The following is a 23,415-nucleotide window of genomic DNA, read 5'->3' on the forward strand; positions in this document are numbered from 1 at the left end:
CTATTTTTCCCTGGTAATTTTCTTTGCTCTGAAGTCTGCTTTGTCTGATATTAATATGGCCAGTCCAGTTTTCAGTTGATTAGTGTTTGCATTGTATATATTTTCTATTATTTTACTTTTAACCTACCTATATCATTGGAATTGAAGTCAATTTCTTTTAAAAAGTATAGAGTTGGGAATTTTTTTTTTGATCCAGTCTCACAATCTCTGTCTTTTACTTCATGTGTTTAGACTACTTATATTTAATATAATTATTTACACGTTTGAATTTACATCAATTATTTTATTATTTATTTTCTATTTGTTCCCTCTGTTATTTCTTCCTGTTTCCCCTTTCCAGTTTTCTTGTAGATTATTTGAAAATTTTTAGTATTCCACTTTAATTTACATATTGTGATGTTTACTATATTTCTATTTTAATTATTGTTCTAGGGCTTGCAATACATACACTTAACTTCCCACAGTCTACTTAGAGTCAACATCTTACCATTGCAAGTGAAATGTAGTAATCTTACCACCACATAGGTCCCTTTACCCTCTCCCTCTTTATATGTTACATTTACATACATTAAGAACTTTAGCAGACAATGTTATAATCTGTACTTTTTACCTTCAAACATTTTTTAAAGAATTCAAGAAGACCGCACACCACAACGAAGAGTAGCCCCTGCTCGCCGCAACTAGAGAAAGCCTGCGCACGGCAACGAAGACCCAACGCAGCCAAATAAATAAATAAATAATTTTTAGAAAAGAATTCAAGAAGAGAAGAATAATCTATTATGTTTACCCAGGTATTTACAAGATTCCTTGTATCATTTCCCTTTGTCTGAAAAATTTACTTTAGCAATTCTTTTAGAACAGGTCTGCTAGTACTGTATTCTCTTAGTTTCCCTTTATCTTGGAATGTCTTTATTTCACCTTCAATACTAAAAGATATGTTTGCTGAATGTAGAATTATAGATTGAAAAGCATTTTCTTTCAGCAGTTAAAAAATATTATTTCACTTCCTTTTTAACCTCCATTGTTTCTGATGAGAAATCTGCAGTCATTCAAGTTATTGTTCCCCTATAAATAGTGCGTCGTTTTTTCTCTGACTACTTTCAAGATTTTATTGCTGTTGTTGTCTTCAGTTCTCAGCAATTTGACTATGCTGTTTCCTGGCATGGAATTCTGTGGGTGTTTCTTATTTGGGGTTTGCTGAACTTCTTGATCTGTAAGTTTGTGGGGGGTTTTTTGCCAAATTTGGGAAGTTTTCAGCCATTATTTCTTCATATATTTTCTCTGCACCATACTCTCTTCTCTCCTTCTGGGTATCCAATGACATGAATGTTAGACATTTTGATATTGCACCACAGATCCTTGAAGCTCTGTTCATGTCTTTTTCTCTCTGTTATTCAGATTGAATACTTTTGATTGACCTATCTTCAAAGTGCACTGACTTTTTCCCTATTGTCCTCATTCTTCTGTTGTGCCCAACAAGCAAGTCTTTTTTATTTCAGTTATTTTATTTTTCAGTTCTAAAATGAACAATTTGTTCTTTATATCTTGTATTTCTTTGCCAAGACTTTCTATCTTTCCACTTATTTCCAGAGTGTTCAACCTTACTTCTTGTCACTGCTCTTAAGTCAGATAATTCCAACATATCTGCCATCTTGACACTGGCATTCTTTAACTGCCTTTTCCCATGCAAGTTGAGATTTTCCTGATTTTCTCATATGCCAAATAATACTTACTATATCCGGTACATTTTGAATATTATGAGATTCTGGTTTCTTATATAAATCCTATAGAGAACGTTAATATTTTTGTCTTAGCAGACACTCTACTTGGTTGTGTTCAGGCTGCAAGTTCCATTCAACATTCTGAGGTTGTTGTAGTTTCAGTGTCAGTTCCATTTTCAAAGTCTTTGCAGTGCTATTCAGATCTGTCCTGTGTGTGTGCCACCCAGTGGCCAGTCTGGGACTTGGATGATGGCCTCTTAGTTCTTTTTGATACAATGTTCAGAACCAGATCCATGCATGAACAGCGTGAGAATAAACCCAGGAATTTATAAACAGCTTATGAAGTCACTTTCCCAAACTTCTTCCTGTGTATGATCTACCCTTTACTTTCTGGGTCCCTAGGATTCCCTTTTCCAGTCCTCCCTCAAAGTTTTAGACCCCTGTGGCCTCTGCTACTGTCACTACCAGGAGATTCCTCTCCTATTCCTCAAGCCTGTTCAAAAGGGCTTCTCCTAAAGCTCTCTCTGTTCATCCTGATGCTTACTTCTGAGTTTCTGATTGCATTAAGACCAGGCCAGGTAATACTAGATTTTTTTTAAGGGTAAATACTGCTGAATCAGTGGTACTTAATTCTGGTCTTATTCCTCAGTCTGTCTGCTACTATTTGCTTATCAAAGTCATCAAGTAGGGTTTCCCTGGTGGTGCAGTGGTTAAGAATCCGCCTGCCAATTCAGGGGACATGGGTTTGAGCCCTGGAAGAGCCCACATGCCGCGGAGGAACTAAGTCCCTGGGCCACAACTACTGAACCTGTGCTCTAGAGCCCGTGCGCCACAACTACTGAGGCTGCGCTCTGGAGCCAGCAAGCCACAACTACCGAAGCCCGCGCACCTAGAGCCCGTGCTCTGCAACAAGAGAAGCCACCGCAATGAGAAGCCCACACACTGCAACGAAGAGTAGACCCCGCTCACCACAAGGAGACCCGCACAGCAACAAAGACCCAACGCAGCCAACAATAAATACATAAAATAAATATATATTTTTTAAAAAGTCATCAAGTAGCTGCACCATGCATTTGGCTCAAGTTTTTAGTTGCATTCAGTGGGAGATACAGGGTGGATGGTATTTACTCCATCTTATCCAGAACTGGAACTACCATAACCACGATAACTAATTTAACATTCGTTACTGTATTCTCTAGTTCTGGATTTCTAGTTGGTTCATTTTAAAGTCTTTGCCACTTTTTATAGTTTCTAGTTCTCTGCTGAAATCTTCAATCTTGCCTTTTTATCTTCTTGAATATAGAATGTATAGTTTTAGTTTTAATAGTTCATGTCTGATAATTCCAAAAGTTGGAATATATTGTCTGCTGTTTTTGCTAGCTTTTTTCATGTTTCTTTTTTTTTTTTTTTTTTTCCATAATACGCAGCTTGCAGGATCTTAGTTCTCCAACCAGGGATTGACCCAGGGCCACAGCCGTGAAAGTGCTGAGTCCTAACCACTGGGCTGCTGGGCAAGTCCCCTTTTTCACGTTTTCCTCTCTTTGTGTGCCTGGTTATCTTCATTTAGGTGCTGAACATTATATTTGAAACATTTTTCAAAAATAATTTGTGGCTTTAGATGATGTTATCGTCCTCCAGATGCTTGGGAGCAAGGTATCTTGAACCACCTTAATCTGATTTCAAGGATTGAGATATTTCTTGGTCACCCAGGTAACTCAGAGTTAAGCCTCAACCCCTGTGAGGGTAATTTGCTTCTGGTTCCCTTAATCCTACGGTACAAACCTTCAAGGTTCCCAACCCAAAGACAAGGGGGTTTATCAGGGCTACCACTCTTGAGACCATGGGCTCCAATTCTGGTCTCCCAAGTCCCTTGAGGCTGTCTACAACACTGCTGAGTCTCTCATTCTCCCCTTCTGGAGTGGCAAACAACCCCAGGACAAAAGCTATGCCAAAGGCTGAGCTCACCATTCTGGATTTCCATCTCCTCCCAGATCCTGGGCAAGTGATTCTTCACTTTGTTAGCTCTCCAGTGCCTTCAAGCAGACATTTTAATATTTTGCTCAGCTTTATTAGTTGCTCTCAGTAGGAAAGTTGGTTGGAATTATCTAACCCAGCATTACTGGAAGCTGATATTCAAAAAATGTTAGTTCTCTCCCCTTTCTGTCTCACTCCCAAGACTGGGAGTGAGGATAGGCAGGGGACTTCCTTGGCGGTCCAGTGGTTGAGACTCTGTGCTTCCAATGCAGGGGGCATGGATGTGATCCCTGGCCAGGGAAGTAAGATCCCATGTGCTGTGCGGTATGGTAAAAAAAAAAAATTTTTTTAAGAAAATTTTTTTTTTAATTTAAAAAAGATTAGGACAGGCAGGTGTGCATTCCTACCTACCACTTACCCTTGCTTCATGCTATTTGTCCTTCCCAGAATGTCTTCCTTCCTCTCTTTAACCTATCTAATTTCTTCTTATCTGGGGATATTATGGGCATTCTTTTTTTTTTTTTTTTTTGCGGTACGCGGGCCTCTCACTGTTGTGGCCTCTCCCGTTGCGGAGCACAGGCTCTGGACGCGCAGGCCCAGCGGCCATGGCTCACGGGCCCAGCCGCTCCACGGCATGTGGGATCTTCCCGGACCAGGGCACGAACCTGCGTCCCCCGCATCGGCAGGCAGACTCTCAACCACTGCACCACCAGGGAAGCCCCCCTGGACATTCTTAACAACCCAAGAGGCCTCAGTTTTAGCATCTGCTCCTCATCCATATCCAAATGAAAGCCTAACTTGAGCTGTCAGAGATACCCCTTATTTCCAGGAAAGGAAATCAAGACAGTGTAGGGAAGCAGCAGCAGCATATCCCAGAAACAGAAGCCTTTAAAATATCTAACGCTAACAAGAGGCATGCTGGACCCATATGGAGAAAATAACAGAGCTTAAAAAGAAATAAGAGGGAACGTCCAGTGGTTAGGACTCTGCGCTTTCATTGCCGAGGGCCTGGGTTCAATCCCTGGTCAGGGAACTAAGATCCCGCGAGCTGCGTGGCTCGGGCCAAAACTTTTTTTTTAATTTAAAAATAAAAAAAGGAAGAAGAAAGAAGGCTTGAATGATAGAAAAAAATACCATGCTCCTGGATAAGAAAGCTAAATATTAAGATATTGATATTTCCAAATTAATTCTTATATGTAAAGATACTTAATGCAGTCTCAATCAAAATACCAATGGTATAGAGACAGAAAGCAGATTAGTGGTTGCCTGGTCATGGGGGTGGGAACAAGGATTAACTGCAAAAAAGGAACAAGGATCTTTTCAGGGTGATGGAAATTTTTTTTTTCTTCTTTTTTTTTGCGGTACGCGGGCCTCTCACTGCTGGGGCCCCTCCCGCTGCGGAGCACAGGCTCCGGATGCGCAGGCTCAGCGGCCATGGCTCATCCCAGCCGCTCCGCGGCATGTGGGATCTTCCCGGACCGGGGCACGAACCCGCATCCCCTGCATCGGCAGGCGGACTCTCAACCACTGCGCCACCAGGGAAGCCCGATGGAAATGTTTTAAAACCGGATTGTGGTAATGGCTGTACAACTGTGAATTGTGTACATTGGTCTGTACATTTTAAATAGGTGACTATTATTGGTGTATAAATTATACCTCAATCAAGCTGTTTAAAAATATAAACCTAACAAATTTTACTAAAAGGCCATTCAAAATTCAAATCTGACTAGTCTTCCATGAAAGGATGTAATATGCTTTTGATCTTGTTAAAAATAATTCACCACCTTTTGAAAATGTAGTTTTTTAAAATGGTGAATATAAGGATACAAGGTAAAAAACAATGTTATCTGGGAGTTTGGAAAAATTCAAACAATGATTCTAAAGTTTTCCTAGAGCAATAAACAAGAGAGAATAGCTGAAACATGTTTAAAAGAAGTATAAGAGGGTTGCTCTGCCAGAAATGAAAGCTACAACGATTAAAATGAGATCATCCTGTTGTAAGAATCAACAAACAGATTAATGGATTATGATCGATGTATATATGGGAACTAAAATAGGCTTTAGTGGGTATAAAATTAGTGTATAAAGAAAGAATCACAAACTAATAGGAAAAGATTGATTTGGGGGGAATACTTATTAACCAAAAATTGAGCTAGAGACTGATACTATGCTATACACACAAATCAATTCCAGATTAATTTAAAGGTCAAATGAAGGAATTCAAACAAAAATTTAAAAAATACAGATATATATTTAACTAACCTTGGAATAAGGAAGAAAAGCATAAACACTATTGAAGAAATGGTTAAAATATGCATATTGTGGCATCTTACATAACCACTAAAAATGAAGTTTTTCAGATAATTTTCAGGAACCATGAAAAACTGCTCATGAAATAATGAGAAATAACGAAAGGAGAATATAAAACTGAATCAGAATAACAATGTAAATCAAATTTTTAAATAACAAAATACATATACAGAAAGATTGGTAGATATATCAAGATGTCTTTGGATGGTAGAATTATAGGTGAATTTTTACTTTTTCCTTTCAGCTTTTAGAATTTTCCCCCATATTTTTTACTATGGTCATGTGTTTCTTTCATAATCAAAAAATAAGCTTTTTTAAAAAAGATTTGGTAGAATGAGAATATGAAAAACCAATCAAATTCAGCTACTAAAAAGCAACAGCTTCAAAAATACATATAGCTGTTAAATGCATTTTTCACATGTATGATACATTTCACAATTTTTTTCAGTACTAAAAAAAAAAAAAAAAACAAAAAGCCACAAAAGCCCTTTGCAGAAACAGCAGAACCTCTGCAGACAGCCTCTCCTGTGCCTGCAGTGCCCCAGCCCATTCGTCCCACCTGCGAGAGGCCAGGAGGGCCTTGTCAGGAGGATGCAGCCATTCTGGCTGTGCTATTCCCCACCGCTGTGGGCAGAGAAGCCAGATTCACTCACAGACTTGGCCGCCAGCCTGATCTCTTCCCAAATGTGCTCCCTAGGGGCCCATGAGGGCCATCCCTACCATATGCCCTGCTGTCCGCATGTGGAGCGGCCCCATCTGGGCTCCTAGGAACTCACCACTGCAGCTGCTGAGATCTCCTGAGACCAGGCATGAGAGGCTGAGAGTCATGAACAGATTCAGAGAGTCTGGTTTGAGGTTCACCCCACTCCAAAGACCTCTGAACTGCCGTCCCCACAGACTAACCTCAGTACCCTCAGCACACACTGAAAGAAAACCACCTCCCCTGGCCACCCTTGAAACTGGTCTCTCCCTCCTGCCCCCATGAAAGCTCTCTGTGTGGGAAAGGCAGCCCCTCCAGGAAGCATCCTTTTCCCACTGCCCTCCAGGAGGTACTGCAGCAGCTTGTCCCTCATGTTTCCCTTCACTGTTCCAAGAAGCCGTCTGCCTTCTGCCTTGACCCCTGTGAAACACTGCTTTCAGCTGCTCCTCCTGTCTCCTGGGACCCATGCTCCTGCTTCCTCTGCCCCAAGAAACAATTTCATCTTAGTTCCCGCCAAAATGCTGTCTCCACTTGGGGTTGCCAGATTTAGCAAAGAGAAATACAGGACACCCAGTTAAATCTGAATTTCAGACAGACAACCAATCATTTCTTAGTATAAGTATATCCCATCTATTTTATCCAACCCACCCCCAGTCTTGATACACTTTTTCCTTCTGCCCCACTCTAAAAACACTCCTTCTCTCTACACTCCTGTGAAATACTGCCTGCCCTCTGCCCCTGAAACATGAAACACTGACCAAACGGGATAAATTGTTTTCCTTCTGTTAATCCTCTCAATCCCGCTCCCCTCTTCCCTCTTCCCCTGCCCCCTACCCCCATCAAACTCCTCAATGCTGCCACCTGGATGCCGCTCAGCTTAGCCGTCTCCACACAAAACCACTGTCCTCTCTGTTGGCTACCTGATCCCCAGAAGAATGTCAGCACTCCTGTTCTCAGGGAAAACAGTTTGCCTCTACCTCCCACCACAGTAATGTCTCAGACCTACTGCCGTTTATTTCGTTCTTAGCATGCACCAAGCCCTGGGCCAAGCACCCTGATTCTCACAGCAGCCCTATGAAGTAGGCACTGTTTTTATTAAGGTTTTATGACTTGCCCAAGATCGCACAATGTTAAGGATAGTCAGATTTGCATATAGGTATACCTGACTCTGAAATCTTAGATAAAACCCCAGATCAAGTCAGAATTTTCTGGACAGTGCATATTTTTTCAATCCTCTACTAAGCACCCAGGTCAAGACCCACTGCACACTACAGACCGCTCCTCAGTCTCCCCATTCTCTTTCCTCCCCAAAGAACATCCTCTTCCTCCGCCCCCCTCTGCGACATAGTCCCCTTGGCAGTGAACTTCCATGTTGTCAGAGCAGATGGTCACAGTCAGGCTGTGCTGCCCACACGCCTGGCATCTGGGGACTGCCTGGGGCAAGGCCCAGGCCTGTGGCCCCCTGCTCCTGGCCAGCACTCCACCTCACCCCACCCTCTTCTATAAATATCCCACTGCTCACTGGCTGCCCAGCTGTTGCAGCAACAGTTTCCATGAGGTCATCTTTCCCGAGCGGCCTCCAGGCACCCAACACCCACACTTACCTTTCCTGGAGTCCTGTGGCCTGCTTGCCCCTGCAAGGGGCTGTCCTGGGTGCTCTGTCTCCGCCGGGCGGGGGGTGTGGGCACTTGGGCAGAGGCCTGAGGCAGGGCCTTCCCTGAGCTCTGAGCCCCAGGTTCTGGATCTTGACTTGGGGAAGAATCAGGCTTGCAGCTGGTGGTGGGCTCCCCTTTGGGCTTCGGAGGAGCAAATCTCTTCCTGTTGAAGGGCCTAGTCTGCTGTGGGGCTGAGGGCGTGGGCTGGCCAGGGACAGCAGGTTCCCTCTCACCTCTGGCTTTGCTGGATACCTTCCCTGAGGGCAGCTCTCCAGGTGTCCTGCCACTGGGGGCCTGGGCCCCCTCCTCCCCCTGAGGCTTGTCTGCCTGGGTGCTCTCCAGATACATGTCCTTCAGGGAGAAATACACTTCCTGGTCTGGGCCTAGGACAGGGGCATTCTGGGCCTGGTCTTGAGTACCCACAGCAGAGGCTAGCTTCGTGGTGCCATCTGCTCCAGAGGATCCAGGCCCCTGTGCGGCCCTGCCCCTGGGCTGGGTCTGAACCTGCTCCATGTCCATGGGCCCCTGTGTCCCACAGGAGTCAGGCTTGTCTGAACTGGGGACACAGTTTTCAGAGGAATGGTGGCTTCGAGCTGCCCTCTCTACCTCTGGCTTCTGCACACCTTGCTTAGGTTCCTCATCTTTCTTTTTCTTCTTGGCCCCAGACTCCTTTTTGGGGGCTCTCTGAGGCCCCAGCTCCATGGCTTTACAGATGTATGTCAACAGGCCATGCTCCCCAGCTTCCCTGTTCTCAGGGGCAGCCTCCCCGTTGGTGGTCACCTCTCCAGGAGCAAAACTGTTGATCAGGCCCAAACCTGGGTGCTGACCAGGCTCCGTCTCTCCCTCCTGCCAAGCCACCGGTGTCCCGTTCTCAACCTCCCGGGTGGGGGCCGAGGGGACTGGCACCTCGGCCCCACTCAGCCGCCGCTTCCGCTGGAAGCGGTCGGGGCTGAGCTTGCGCAGGGTGTCGGCTTCTTCCACGGCCTCCTTCCCGTGCTTCCAGCTCTTCTCAATCTCACGCATCTTTGCCGCAGCCTTGCGCTTCAGCTTGGCGAACCAGCGCTGGTGGATCTTGTATTCGGTCATGGTGCCCACCTCCAAGACCCCCGAGCAGGACACAATTCCCTTGGCATTCTGGGCAGAAGCCTGGTAGATGGCGGCGTCTTCTTCTCGACACCTAGAGGCAGGAGCATGAGATGGGAGGTGAGCGCCCACAATCCTCGCAGCCAGAGCCTCGCAGAGTTGAGCGCCCCGCCCCACCCCCTGCCAGCCCTGCCCCGAGTGCCACGCCCCACCTCCGACAGCACCACCTCCAAAATTCCCCACTACAGCTGAGGAAACTGAGGCTGGCAAGAGGGTGGGAGCTGGCCAAGGTCATGCTGTTCCAGGACAGATTAGACTTGGGGCCCAGGAGAGCTCCCTTCAGAAGCAGGTGACCCACACAGCCCCTTGTGAAGTAAGGATGACACAGGAGCTTTTTTGGGAAGCTGACCTCATGGAAAATGTTGCTATGGGTCAGGACCCCCTCTGGTTACACTCAGCTCTCTGGCTGTCAGAGATACTCCCGCCCTGGCCTTAGGAGATCCCAGACACTGGCAGGCAGACACGTTTCAGCAGGTGGCTCAGCTTAGCCGCAGAACCCCGCCTCCACCCCCAGATCCTGTCTGGGTGTCTTCATCCAGCTGACTCCATTTCTAAGGGCAGACGTGGGCCATAGGACCTTCAGGAGGGCAGAGAGAGCAGAACAGGCCCCTCTCCCTCACCTGTAGAGCTGCAGTGTGTGGCGGTTGCCCTGATGAGTGATCTCGTATTTTGGCAAGCCACAGTAGCGGTCCAGCTCTGTGTCATCCTTGTACCAGGTCACCTCTGGTTCTGGGTATCCTAAGAGGGAAGCAGGAGATTGGGTTGCAGGGAGACCAGTTCCAAAGTAGTGGGAGGAGAGAACAGGATGCCATGGCTTCCCCAGACCACGTGAAGAGACTGGACTGGGCCACCTGCCCCCGGGGCTTGTAGGAAGAAGAGGGCTATCATATGGCTCAGCTTATTTTTAGAAGCTAGGCCCTGTCAAAGCCTAAAACTGTTCCCCTTCAGCAGCTGGAAGGCAAATATAGAGGAGAAACTGCCTAGCTTCTGGTAAGAAGGGAAGCAAGGAGTTTCCAGAAAGCTTTGGCTGGTAGTAATAAGCTTCCTTTCTTCAGTGGCCTGTTCTACATCCTCAACAGTAGTAACAGCTCTATCCTCGGAGGTCTCTCACCAATACCCAATATCAACACCACTGCCAAGAGCCCTCCTTCTTTCATTCCAGGTTCCTGAACTGTTAGTAGTATTTGATGACACAGCTAAAACATCCATCCAACCATCCAACCATCCACCCACCCATCCACACCTACCTTCCCATCCATTCACTACTGTGAAACTGACTGAGGTATTTTCCCAGCCCCTCCTCTCTGGATTTCCAGCCCTACTCACAAAGAGCTTCCAACTGTAAAAGTCACATGTCCCTTCCTCCCTGGACACTTGGCTGATTTGTCCAGTAATGGACACATAATCAGTTAATCTAATCCAATTCTTTGACCTAGTATTTGGGAATTGGAACCTAGAGACGGTCTACCCTAGTGTCTTGAAATAACTTGGAAGGGGTACAGCCATGTTCTGCCACATGGACTGAGAAGCAGACAAAGCTGATCGACGGTGAGATGGAAAATGAAGTTGATGTTCAGGATAGAATAAGAAAAAGGAGAGAGAGACTTCTCTGGTGTTCCAGTGGTTAGGAATCCACCTTCCAACGCAGGGGATGTGGGTTCGATCCCTGTTCAGGGAACTAAGATCCCACATGCCGCGGGGCAACTGAGCCTGCACACCACAACTAGAGAGAAGCCTGCACGCCACAACGAAGACCCAGTGCAGCCAAAATTAAAAATAGAAGACAGAGAGAGTCCCAATATCCTTCCAAATACTGGCTCCATTCCTTGCCTGGGCACAGCTACATTCCTACTTGTCAATTCCATAAGAAGCCCATCTAAGCCTTACCAAAAAATTCTGCTTCATTTCTTAAGCTGACTCCAATTAATTTGCAATGTTTATTAGAAATTAAAGACTCCTAACATATATTCCCTTAGGTGTGTGCTGACTGCCAAGCAAGGGTTATGAAGATATAGGAGCTTGACAGACAGCTCTCTGCTCTCAGGGAACCAACTGTACTATAGAAAAGATAAGACAGGTCTCTGCACAAGGGAGGGATGCACCTGTATCTGGGTACACATTCTCTGTCTTCCCTACTGTCTATGGATAAACTACCCCCATGCCTATCTAAAGACACCCTCACTGCATCTCATCTCCTCTTGCCTCATCAAGGACATCTCTCCAACAATCATTCCTCCTCTCCTGCATCATCAAGCTTTTCCTCTCTTATATCATTCCCATCAGCATACAAGCCTCTGTACTGTCTCCCTTCTTTTAAAAGAACTTTCTTTGACCCCATGTCCCCCATTAGCTCCTGCCCCCATCTCTCTATTCTCTCCTTTATAGAGAAATTCTTTGAAAGAGTTGTCTGTATTCACTGTCTTCACTCCGTCTCCTCCAATCAGGCTTCTGTACCCACCGCTGCACCAGAATTGCTCTTGGCAAGGTCACCCATGAGTCACACATCGCCAAATCCACTAGCGTTTCTTAAGCTTCGTCTACCCGATCTATCAGCATTGATCGTCCCTTCTTGAAACCTTTTCCTCGCTTGCTCCTGGATGCCACTCCTTCTGAGTGCCTTTCCTACTCCACTGGCCACTTTTCCTAATCTCTTTCTTCCACCGCTCCCCCACCATCACCACCTAAGACTATAAGTGTTAGCTAGGCCAGGGCTCAGGCCTCAGAACCATTTTCCATTCTCTAGCCATAATACCTAGGGGATCTACTCCTGTCCTTCAGCCTTTAAATAGCTATATCTTCCTGACTCCCAAATTTGTATCTCTAGCCTAGACCTCCCCTGAACTCCTGGTTCTTATTTCTGACTGCGTACCTGACATCTCCACTTGGAGGTCTAATAGGGATCAAACTTAACAAGTCCCAAACCAAGCTCCTTATTCCCCTCTCCAAGCCAAGTCCCACATATATCAGTAAACGGCAAATTCATCCTTCTAATTTGGCTCAGGCCAGAAACCTGGAGGCAATCCTTATTCTTTTCCTCACGTCCACTCCATCAGACGATTCTATGGGCCCTTTCTCCAGATTGTATCCAGGATCTGATCACTTCTTGCCATTCCCCGCCGCCAACCTGGTCCATCACCATCATCTAACACCTCAGTTTCTGCAACAACCTCCTTGCTGATCTCACTACTTCCATCCTGGCCTCTCTTCAGCCCATTCTCAGCACAGCCAGAGTGAACCTTTTAAAATGAAGTAAATAAAGTCAAGTGATAGCACTCCTCTGCTCAAAACACCCTAGTAGCTCCTATGTCATTAAGGCCCTCATGACGTGGGCCGCGCTAGCGCACCGGCCTCAGCTCCTCCCGTTCTCTGCCTTGCCTGCGGTACCCCTGCCACACGGCCCTGCTGGCTGGCCTCTAAAAGCAGGTGAGAATCACATCTGGATTCCTCCCGCCTCTGTTCACACATTCCCTCCTTGGAGAGGCCTTCCCTACCAGCCCGTGTGAAACAGCAACAGCGACTCTGTCTCCCTGGAAACTCTTAGCCCTCTTACTATGCTTCTTTTTCTTCATAGAATGCATTGCTGCCTGACATATTATACCCTGATGAGGTTGTTGGTTTACATCCATCTTCTCCAACTCCCTGGGGAAAGAACAGCTCCATGACTCATCCGTGTTATTCGTGCTATGTCCCCAGTTCCTAGAATAGTGCCTGGTATGGAATCAACACTCGTTAAATATTTATAGGTGAATGAATGAAGCAATGCACTAACGGCTCAGGGTACAGAGAAGGGAACAAGCACCTCCGGCTGGGGAATCAGGAAAGGCTTTATGGCATGAGCGGCATTTGAAATGGCTGTGACGGTGGGTAGAGTTTCAGAAAACGTGGGTTCAATGCCTGTACTTCCCCCCTTCATAGCATTAATCACAATACTGTAACTGACTATCCCCTTGTCTGTCTCCCCTCCTGGACTTATGTCCCATGTGAGTCAGCATCATCTCTCCTTCACTTCTGTATCCCTGCCACCTAAGACGGCACCTGGCACAGAGTAGCTACTTAATAAAAAAAAAATCTGCTGGATGAGTGAGTAAATGAGGAAGGGAATAAGTGAGCAAACAAGAGGTGAGTGGGAAGGGCATGCCTGACAAAGGAACCACAACAGTAGAGTGTGGGGTGGAAAGCAAAGGACACACTGCGGAACTGTGCACAGGAGTAGGGAGCAAGGGAGGTGAGGCTGCAGCTGGGTCAGCTAGGAACAAACTCTGGGCAGCCCTGACTGTAAAGCGAGCCCCATGTTTCCACAGTGAGCTAAAGCCCCTGGTTACATCACCGTGCATGTCCTCACCATCCCATGGGGTGATCTCATCCCTACAAGGGCCCGGCTCAGAGCCTCCCTGCCCCATGATCTGCCCAGTCAGGCCTCAGCCTCCAGGGCATCCGAGTCCAGTCAGGCTGTAGCGAGAGGGCAGGGATGGGGCAAGAAGGGAGGGAGGCAAGGCTGGGGCTTCAGCCCCCATGCCACCTTTTGGTGCCTCTTCACTAGGTGGGGGCCAACCTGACAGCTTAGGGCTCCACGGCAACAATGGATTCTGGAAACAACTTTATTTGGGGAGAAAACATTTCTTCCCCTTCCTACACTGACACCTCTGCTCCACAGCCAGCATGCCTGAGTCCAGAACTCAGCTCGGAGACTTACAGCCTCATCCTAACCATTCCCATTTTGGAGAAGCTCAGATTCAGGAGAAGAATAATGATGAATGTAAATTTAGAGGTTTCAAAGAGCTTTCAAATATAAAATTTCATTTGGTCTTCATAACAAACCTGTGAAAACAATTGTGAACATTTACTGAAGACTTACTATATGCCAGATACTGACCTGTACATTTTTTATGTATTATCTCATCTAATCCTCTCATAAATCCTATGAGGAATGTACTGTTATTAATCCTCAATTTAAGGAAGAGGAAATTAAAGCTCCTGCCCAAAGTCATCCAGTTGATACACAGAAGAGCCAAAATTCAAATCCCTCTCTTCTATAAAACAGGTAAGGCAGGTGTTTGAATCCCTTTTACACAATCCCTTCCTTTTACACAAAAGGAAGATGAGACTCAGAGAAATCAAGTAACTTACTCAGGGTTGCACAGCTGGCACATGACAAAGCCCTTGGTGTCCTTTTCCTTATTCCACTGCTCTTTCCACTGGGGACTCTGGGACTAATATGTAAGTTTCTGCCCCCGGCAGTCATTATCTTAGACTTATTTCTCTAAAAGGAGTTTCTTCAAGAACTTGGTTCTGTCTAAAGGCTAAGTCCCTCTGCCCAGTTGTCCTGACACACACACACACACACACACACACACACACACACAGGCTAACATAGAATCTACAACAGAGTTGAGGAGAGTGGGGGAAAGGGGTCACCATGCTGGACAGAGATGGGCAGCCTCAAGGAAGACAGTTGCACTCTGGCCAGAGGGGCCCCTGGGGGAGACAGGGGCCAGAAGGTCCAATCAAGGCCTGCTATCCCCCATATGCCCACTCTGAGAGGGGAGAACCCCAGGGTCATATACCACTTCTCCAAGTCCCGAAGGGCTTCCCTCAGAGCTCAGCCAGCAGGGGCACTAGCACAGACTCCTCTTCCTCACCTGGACTAGGTCCTGACCCACCACGAAAGCATCACCTACTCCTGGCAGGGCCCTGCTTAGACTGACTCATCACAACCTCATTCAAGGAGTGCTACCAGCAGGGTGGGAGGAAGTGAGGTCACTCCATCTCCATGGGACGAGCCAGGATCACCACACCAGTCTCATACAAAGGCCAGTCTGAGCCATACACCCATCCACCATCCTCCATTCCAGATGGGGGCGGAGGGGAGACCCAGTTTCTAGCCCTGTTTCCTTTGTTCTCTGATCTTTCTGCATAATGCTTTCCCCTCCCCCGGGCCCCTCTCTTACAGTCTACCTTTTCTCCTTGTTAATTGGGAAAGGCTTACTTACAGAGTGCTATGGTGACCACAGAGAATTCTTTCTTAATCTGCTACAAAAGACTCAGGTAACCTGAGATTTTTTTTATATACATGGGGATGAGGAGGGGGGAGGAGGGAACTAGATATGACAGTGGACTAAGGTGTGGATGTTAGAGATAGCTAGAGCCCTAGAAATCTTACAGCCTTACTCAGCAGAGTCGTAGATCTCATCATGGCAGGTGCTCCTGAGCAGAAGACCATGGGCCTGGCTGGTCATCATGAGACATGGGTATTATGGCAATTGAGGGGATAAAAGTTTGTTCCTTTGAGTTGGGCTTGAGACAGGGAAAAGCTTACTCCCATGATGACCTTGGGGGCATCCAGTAAAATACTCCAAGACTCTGTAAGTCAGACTCATGTCGGCTTCAGCATGTTGCTCTCAGAGTCCATGGCTACAAAGGACAGAATGGAAGAAGGAAAGGAGGGAGGCCCCCACAGCAGCTACTGTTGTCAAGGCACTGAAGCTGCAGCTGCAATGAACAGGCAATGTGGAAAGTGGAAAAGACACTGATTTTGTTGTCCACACAGTCAGGGTCACTGTGGTCATACTGGCAAATATGTACTGAGCGCCTTCTTCGTGCCTGCTCCAGAGGCACGATGTGTCAGGTGTGTGCTCTATCCCCCAGATCTCACGGTCTCACTGGGGAGAGAGATATATGGACCAAGAAGCTGTACTGTGAAGGACAGAGCAAGAGCTCTCTGTGGAAATGCTGGAGATGACCTCCTGGAGGATGAGCTGTTTGAGCTGGGCCTTGAAAGATGATAAGGAACTTGCCAGGCTTCTAGGTAAAAAGGCAGCATGAGCATACCATCTATTTTCATTCTCTCTCCCAAACCCACTAAGCCACACTAATGAGATTTTCTTTATTTAAAAAACAATTGTGTGTGTGTGTGTATGTAGTATATATATAGCCACTAAAAAAGGGGAGAATAAGGGCAAGGAGAGCAACAGGAACAACAACATTTTGAAAGCTGGAAAGCAGATGGACAAGTAGAAACTGACTTAGCAGACCCAAGACAGCTTAACCCAATGAGAAACTGAGAACTACCCCTTGAACACCAGGAAATCCTCAAAGGGCATAGGAACTGGCAACCAGATATCTCTGGAACTGGGGATAAAGGGAAAGAAGGAAAGGTAAAAAGAGGTGTGGAAAACAGTCAGATCTCTGGATCCCCTCACCCACTCCATACCACTGTGTAACTAACTGCTCCTTCCCCCCATGTCCAAAGATGCAGTTTAGTAACTGGAAAGGTAAAACTTGGCCCTGAGGGTAAGCCAGCTCAGTGGAGGGCATGAATATTCTATAGAAAAACGAATCTATAAAATAAATATTTGGGCTTCCCTGGTGGCACAGTGGTTAAGAATCGCCTGCCAATGCAGGGGACACGGGTTCGAGCCCTGGTCCGGGAAGATCCCACATGCCACGGAGCAACTAACCCCGTGAGCCACAACTACTGAGCCTGCACTCTAAAGCCCACAGCCACAAGTAGTGAAGACCACGTGCCTAGAGCCCGAGCTCTGCAACGACGAGTAGCCCCCGCTCGATACAACTAGAGAAAGCCGTGCACAGTGCAGCCAAAAATAAATAATAAACTTATTTTAAATAAATAAATGCTTTATGCTGAGAGCCCACCCAATCCTCTCATCTGCACAGCTTCCAGAAAACTCAGGCAAGACACTAGAAGAATACTCGCTAGGGAATCTGGCTAGTCCAAGAGGAAGGAACTAAAGAAACTCACTTTGTCAGTTCCCAACTCTAGTGGTGGCCAGGTCACCCTAGAGTGAAGACCCAAGGTTTCAGGCCCCTCCTACTTGCTCAGAACTTCCAATTAGCTTTTTAGTCTCCTGCTCTTACTCATTATCTGACAACCAAAGATTCCTAGATATCTGAGGAAAGCCTATAAGCAGGAGATTCAGGACCAAAACAATTAAAGAGAAAAAAAGCAAACTGGAAGAAACACAAACCATTCAGGAAACGTTTAGAAAACTATCATTACCAGTCTCAGAGAGTTAAAAGAAAATACTACATTCGTGAAAAGAACAGGATGTTCTAGAAAAGGATTAAAAAAGAGCTCTTATAAATAAAAAACCCAATAGAAAAGTTGAAATATAACACTGAGGAAATCTCAGAAAGAACAAAAAGACAAATAGATGAAAGGGAAGAAAAGATAAGAAAATAAGAGAATGAGTCCAGGGGAGCAGATATGCACATAACAGGAGTTCCAGAAAGAAACAACAGATAAAACAGGGGGAAGAAATCAACATCAAAATAATCTCAGATTTCTCAGAACTAAAGGCCATCAGTTTCCAGACTGAAAGCATCCAAGCATGCCCCTGGATGAAGACACCCGTAACAAGATACATCATTATGAAATATCAAAACACTCTTAAAAGCTTCCAGAGAGAAAACTGGTCTCATGCACAGAATCAGGAATCAAACTGTCTTCCTGCTCTGAACAGAAACACTGGAAGCAGGCAGTGTAGTAATGTTTTCAAAATTCTGAAGGAAAATTATTTTCAACTTAGAATTCTATACCTAGCCAAACTCTCCATCAAGAGTAAAGCAGGAAAAAAAGACATTTTCAGACAAAAGTTGTCTAACATTTACTTACCATGTACTCCTCCTAGGAAGCTACCAAAACAAGGATGTAAATCAAGAAAGAGACAAATGTGGAACACAAATAAACAAGAAATCCATTACAGGAGGGGTAAAGGAAATCCACAGGACAATGATGAAGGGAGATCCTAGGATGACGACTGTGTACCAGCCGCAGAGAACAACTAAGTCATACTGGAGCAGAATGACTCAAAGGAGAGATAGGTTGAGAGCTTGTCATCATAATGCCTCCTGCTATTGTACCATCTTTGGGACCTGATGAAGCCACCGGAGGATGCAGCTCAATAAAGCCAGAGAGTAAGCCAAGAAAAAGGAAGACATGAGATCCAGGAAACTGAATCAAACCCAGAAGAAAGGCAAAGGAAAGACCCAGTATAACAACTGTGTATTAGGCCTAAAAGGCCACCAGTTCACATGGAAGAATAGGGATGTCTCTAAGGAAAGTAACTGACAGGGTACCAATGGCATTGATCTTGTGGAAAGTTATTTTAAAAGGCTATTAGAGGGACTTGCCTGGTGTCGCAGTGGTTAAGAATCCACCTGCCAATGCAGGGGACACAGGTTCGAGCCCTGGTCTGGGAAGATCCCACATGCCACGGAGCAACTAAACCCGTGCGCCGCAACTACTGAGCCTGCGCTCTACAGGCCGCGAGCCACAACTACTGAGCTCGCGTGCCACAACTACTGAAGCCCGCCTGCCCAGAGCCCATGCTCCACAACAAGAGAAGCCACCGCAATGAGAAGCCCGCACACCGCAACCAAGAGTATCCCCGGCTCACCACAACTAGAAAAAGCCCGTGTGCAGCAATGAAGACCCAATAAATAAATAAATAAATAAAGGAGATAAGTGAGGGGAAGCAGAGAAGCACAGTAACATAGCAGATGCAGGCATAAGCAAGCAGCATCAGATGCTTCAGAGACCAAAAGCAGCTTCTCTTCACTAGGTTTGTGGGCTTTGGCAAGTCACCTAACCTATTCTAGTTTCCTCCTTTGTAAAATCTGACTAATAATAGCACTGACTTCACAGGGTTTTGTAAGAATTTGACAACAATGGAAACAGATAAACGTTGCAAAAGGTGTTATGCTGTACAAAGTTAAGGGATGCAGGCGCATCTCTGCATCCCTCGGAAGTGTTCTCAGCTTTTAGTACAGAGGGTTCTGGGCAAGGTGAAAACTGCCCAGGGGAACCCAGTCCCAGAGAAGATGTTTAGCTGGTTGGGGCAGACAGGTTCCCCAGAATCAGGACATGTCATAGCTGGAAACCTCCAACGCCCTTGATTTACTGAAAATAATGGGCTCTTGGAGGGAATCTTGACCTGGTGGCTGCAGAGCTGGGAGAGATAGGCACCCATTGGTGAGTCCTGCAGGCCCTGAAGGAGGTCGGGTTAGTGCAATGGAGCCACTGCTGGGAGGTTTGGGGGAGAGATACAATGCCCAGGGCCAGCTTCCCAGTACCCTCACCCCTTTATCCCCCGCTTCCAAGGAGTATGTCTCTGCTTCCTATTCTGCCAACCTGTTGCTTCAAATTCCACCACGGAGTTCAGTGAAATGCACACATGACAGTCTTCACTTCTAACACTTATACGGTACTTACTGTATGCCAGGTGTTATTCCAAATGCTTTGCATGTATTCATACTATTATCGTCCCCACTTTGCAGGTGAGGTGCTCGGCACCACGTAATTGGAAAGGGGACAAGCCAGCATTCCAAGCCAGGCAGTCTGTCTCCAGGGTCTGTGGTCAGAATCACTCTACATTATTGTCTCTCAGGCTTGAGACTCCCAAGTTTCAAACGACTCAACTGTAAAATGGGGATATTTGAGGAGTAGCCTTGAAAACCTCTTTCGACTGGAGAGCTTCTTTCCTTGGAATAAGATTCAGCAGTCGTGTATGTATGTCTGAGGGTGAGGAACCTTTACAGAAGACAGGTTTTGAAGAAGAGCAGGGTGTATATGTGGCTCCAGAATGGGAGGAGAAAGGGACCCCAGCCCACACAGGGAGATGAAACTGGAGAGAAAGCTAAGAAGACAAATGTCAACTTGCACAGTTTTGTGCACACAGCCAACCCCTCTCCGTGCCTGTCCCCACAGCCCCCTTAGACCCCGACCTGTGCAGCAGCCCTGGCATGGATCATACAGATGGCCTCATTACCTGTGACGATGCAGGTGAATCTAACGTCGCTGTCCTCGGACACAGCCCGGGACTTGAGCGTGGTCTCAAATAGCGGCTGGGTCTCCTCTGTTAGCTGAGCAATGACGGAGCAGAAGGTGCTCCTAGGAAAGGCAAAGAACTATTCAGAGCAGCCTTTCTCCCACCTCCACCGCATTATGCCACACCCTGGTGCCCAAGGTAGCTTAAATCTTACCATGTCCATCCGTCATCTCGTGGCCATGGCTCCAGCACCTGGGCAAGTCTTTCCTCCAGAAAGCCTAGGCCTCTTGGCCAGGCTGGGAGCAGGGAAGTTACCAAGGGGCTGAATGGGATCCTGACCCAGACCCATTACAGTAGGCAGCAACTGACCATGCACCAGACTCCTGAGCATGCCAGACCACCAGTCCTGGCATCCCCATTCCATCCTTATTGTGGAGTCTTGCTTCACACTCCACCTTTCAGGGAAGCTCGTGCATGGGGGATACACACACGTGGATAGGCCCAGCCTCAGAGATGGAGACCCCAGCACAGCAGAGCCTCCATTCATGCCACAGAGGGAAAAGCCAGCCAACCCCATGTATACATAGGTCCTAGGAGCTCAGGGGCCTCTCCTAAAGCTTAGGCTCAGAAGAAAAGCCCCTGCATTTGTGAGCATAGACCCATAGTAGACAAAGAATAAGCTGGTCAATGCCAGGGGTCTAGATCCAAGGGTGGCCTCTAGCTCCTAGGAGTATTAGAAAAGAAAGACTCAAATGAATTCTCACCCTAAAGAGGGCTATGGACTTCCAGTGGAAAGCCAGTCATGGCTCCCTTGCTCCCCGCTTAAATCCACATGCTCAAGTGAATACACGGCTGGCAGCTCCAGGACCAACCAGCAAGACCACCAAATCACAAACAGATCCACCACTGCAAAAGCCAGGGCTTTTAGTTCCCTCGTGATAGCCCATCTTCCAGAACTCAGGGGCATTTGTGCGTTCACTGAGTCCAGCACAGACTCACCAGCACTGCTCAGCACTTACAGTCCTCTCCTGCGTGCACACACGAGCAAACCACCATGCCAAACCCTTCCATGGGCCAGCAGAGACACAATGCATCCCTAGGCGTGACGTGTAACCACATAGCCAGGTTGTGTGGGGCACAAGCCATGCCCAGCCCTCCTCCCCCTCCCAACTCACACGCCCTCTTGTGAGCAGCAGGGAGGACTGCAAGGGCTAATGTGAAGGGGAGCAGGAGAAACTGCTGTGGGGGAAGACAAATCACTCAGAGCTGCCTTTCTCTGAGCCTCAGAGGAACGGGTAGTCGCCCGCGGGCAGTGTGTGTCTGCCTGTAATCTCTCCACCAGGGGCAGGTAAGAGTCTGTGGGAACACAAGCAAATAGAAGCTAAACCCTACTTTGTGGGGAGGGCTCCACATTCAATTTATCATTTCTGTGGTTATCATTCTGGACTTGAGTTTGAGGAGAAAGGTCACATCCCAGGAAGAGTATCTGGGATCAAGTAAGACTTCTGGACTGAGGGGGTCCAGCCATGGTTTCTGTACAGGAATGCAGACACCTGGGCCTTTGAGCAGTTGACAGGAGTCCTTCCCCACAAAGACTACCCAGAAAGGGGATCCCAACTTCTCACGTGCCTGAACGTTTGAGTTGGGACTGCAGTTAAGGCTGCCGTAACACTCCCTGCCACGCTCTCACCTGGAACCTAAGTAACTTATTAGATGGTTGTAAGAACTGTCTTCTTACAACTTACTGTCCTTTCCTTTCCCTTTTAATCCATTCAAAATAGAGGGTCCTTCAGGATCTAGACTATCAACTCCCCGACACTCGGGAATTACATCTGAAAACGTTTCTTGCTGCTCTCATACTAGCAGCAATTTCTGACTTTGGGGAATACCAAATCCCAACCAACAGTTTCTAAAGGAAAGTGCCATGCCAAAAGTAATCAGACTTCTATGATTTTTTTTTTTTTTTTTTTTTTTTTTTTAAACCCGTGTCCCCTGCGTCGGCAGGCGGACTCTCAACCACTGCGCCACCAGGGAAGCCCGACTTCTATGATTTTGCAACCAATTCAAAACATACCTAATTATGTCTTCCCTACATAATCTGAATCCTACCCTACTCATGAACATGAGCCTGGATCTCATATTCAGCTTAGGCTCTTAGGGATGAAGCTGCTTGGGCAAATCTAAGAAAATAAGCTACTGGGTAAGTGAGAAAACAGGAAAATTATGCTTTAAGAAAATTTGCAGTGCTCACACTAGATATTCAACAACAGGTAGTTACATTATTTCATTACTTTTTTTGAATAAGAAAGAATGCTTATCTTCTCAAACTTTCCAGACTAGGTCCTAACTATATTATTAACTATATTAACTGCTGAAAAGTATAGCTAGAAGAATGCCCTCTAGGAGAGTGGATCTGGGGTACATTTGGGGGGACAGGGAGAGTCACTGCATATACTATCATATTCTACTGAATGTCACCCACTTTCTGTTCCCATTTTCCAAACCACTCAGACATGGGATGGACTCTGAGTCTGCTGCTTCCTGCCCCCTGGAAAGCCAGGAAGTCCATGCATTTGAAAATGGTCTGGTCCCACCCTGACACCTCCAGGTCCTTACAATTCTGTGACTTCATAAGGATATCACAGCCTAATCATGTGTCTCTATAGAACACCAGAATCACCACTGGTTTTCAACATGTTCAAAGGAACCTAACCCTGCCCTTAGGTTTGGTTATTTACCTTGCTTTAAGTAGACTTCGAAGACCCTCTCTCTTTTAGCACTTACCACACTCTGCTTTGAATTAGTTGTGATACCCTCTCTTCTACCCCTTCAGACAGTGAGCCACCCAGAACAAAGGTCTCTCAGTATTCTTGCCTATCACAGGAAACGTACATGGTAGGCACTAATTATTAGCTATTCAGAAACCAGTTGGCTACGCAGAAATCTTTCTCTGTGTAAAGAAACTGTAGCCAACTCTCCCCAAATCTGCCAGAGTTGGGGATGAGGCCTAAGCGGTTGGAAGTAGCCAGGAAATGTTCCCATTTTGATCATAATTGTCAGTTCTGCCAGGGGTGGAGAGCTGTCCCCAGCTAAGGAGGCAAGAGGACAGTCATTCAACAGGCAAA

At 46.6% G+C, this 23,415-nt stretch overlaps 1 protein-coding gene across 1 annotated transcript in view; it reads right to left on the minus strand.

Moving 5' to 3' along the window:
- Positions 1-23,415, minus strand: part of ALPK3 (alpha kinase 3) — a 46,284-nt gene that overhangs the window by 16,928 nt on the left and 5,941 nt on the right. Inside the window, exons 2-4 of the mRNA XM_024766477.1 lie at positions 20,291-20,412; positions 10,124-10,241; positions 8,310-9,537 (exon numbers count right to left, since the gene is read on the minus strand). Of these exons, the coding sequence (XP_024622245.1) occupies positions 8,310-9,537; positions 10,124-10,241; positions 20,291-20,412 (1,468 nt within the window). The remainder of the gene's footprint in view (positions 1-8,309; positions 9,538-10,123; positions 10,242-20,290; positions 20,413-23,415) is intronic.

This window comes from Neophocaena asiaeorientalis, unplaced genomic scaffold (assembly GCF_003031525.2).
Source record: "Neophocaena asiaeorientalis asiaeorientalis breed wild unplaced genomic scaffold, Neophocaena_asiaeorientalis_V1.1 scaffold346, whole genome shotgun sequence".
NCBI lineage: Eukaryota > Metazoa > Chordata > Mammalia > Artiodactyla > Phocoenidae > Neophocaena > Neophocaena asiaeorientalis.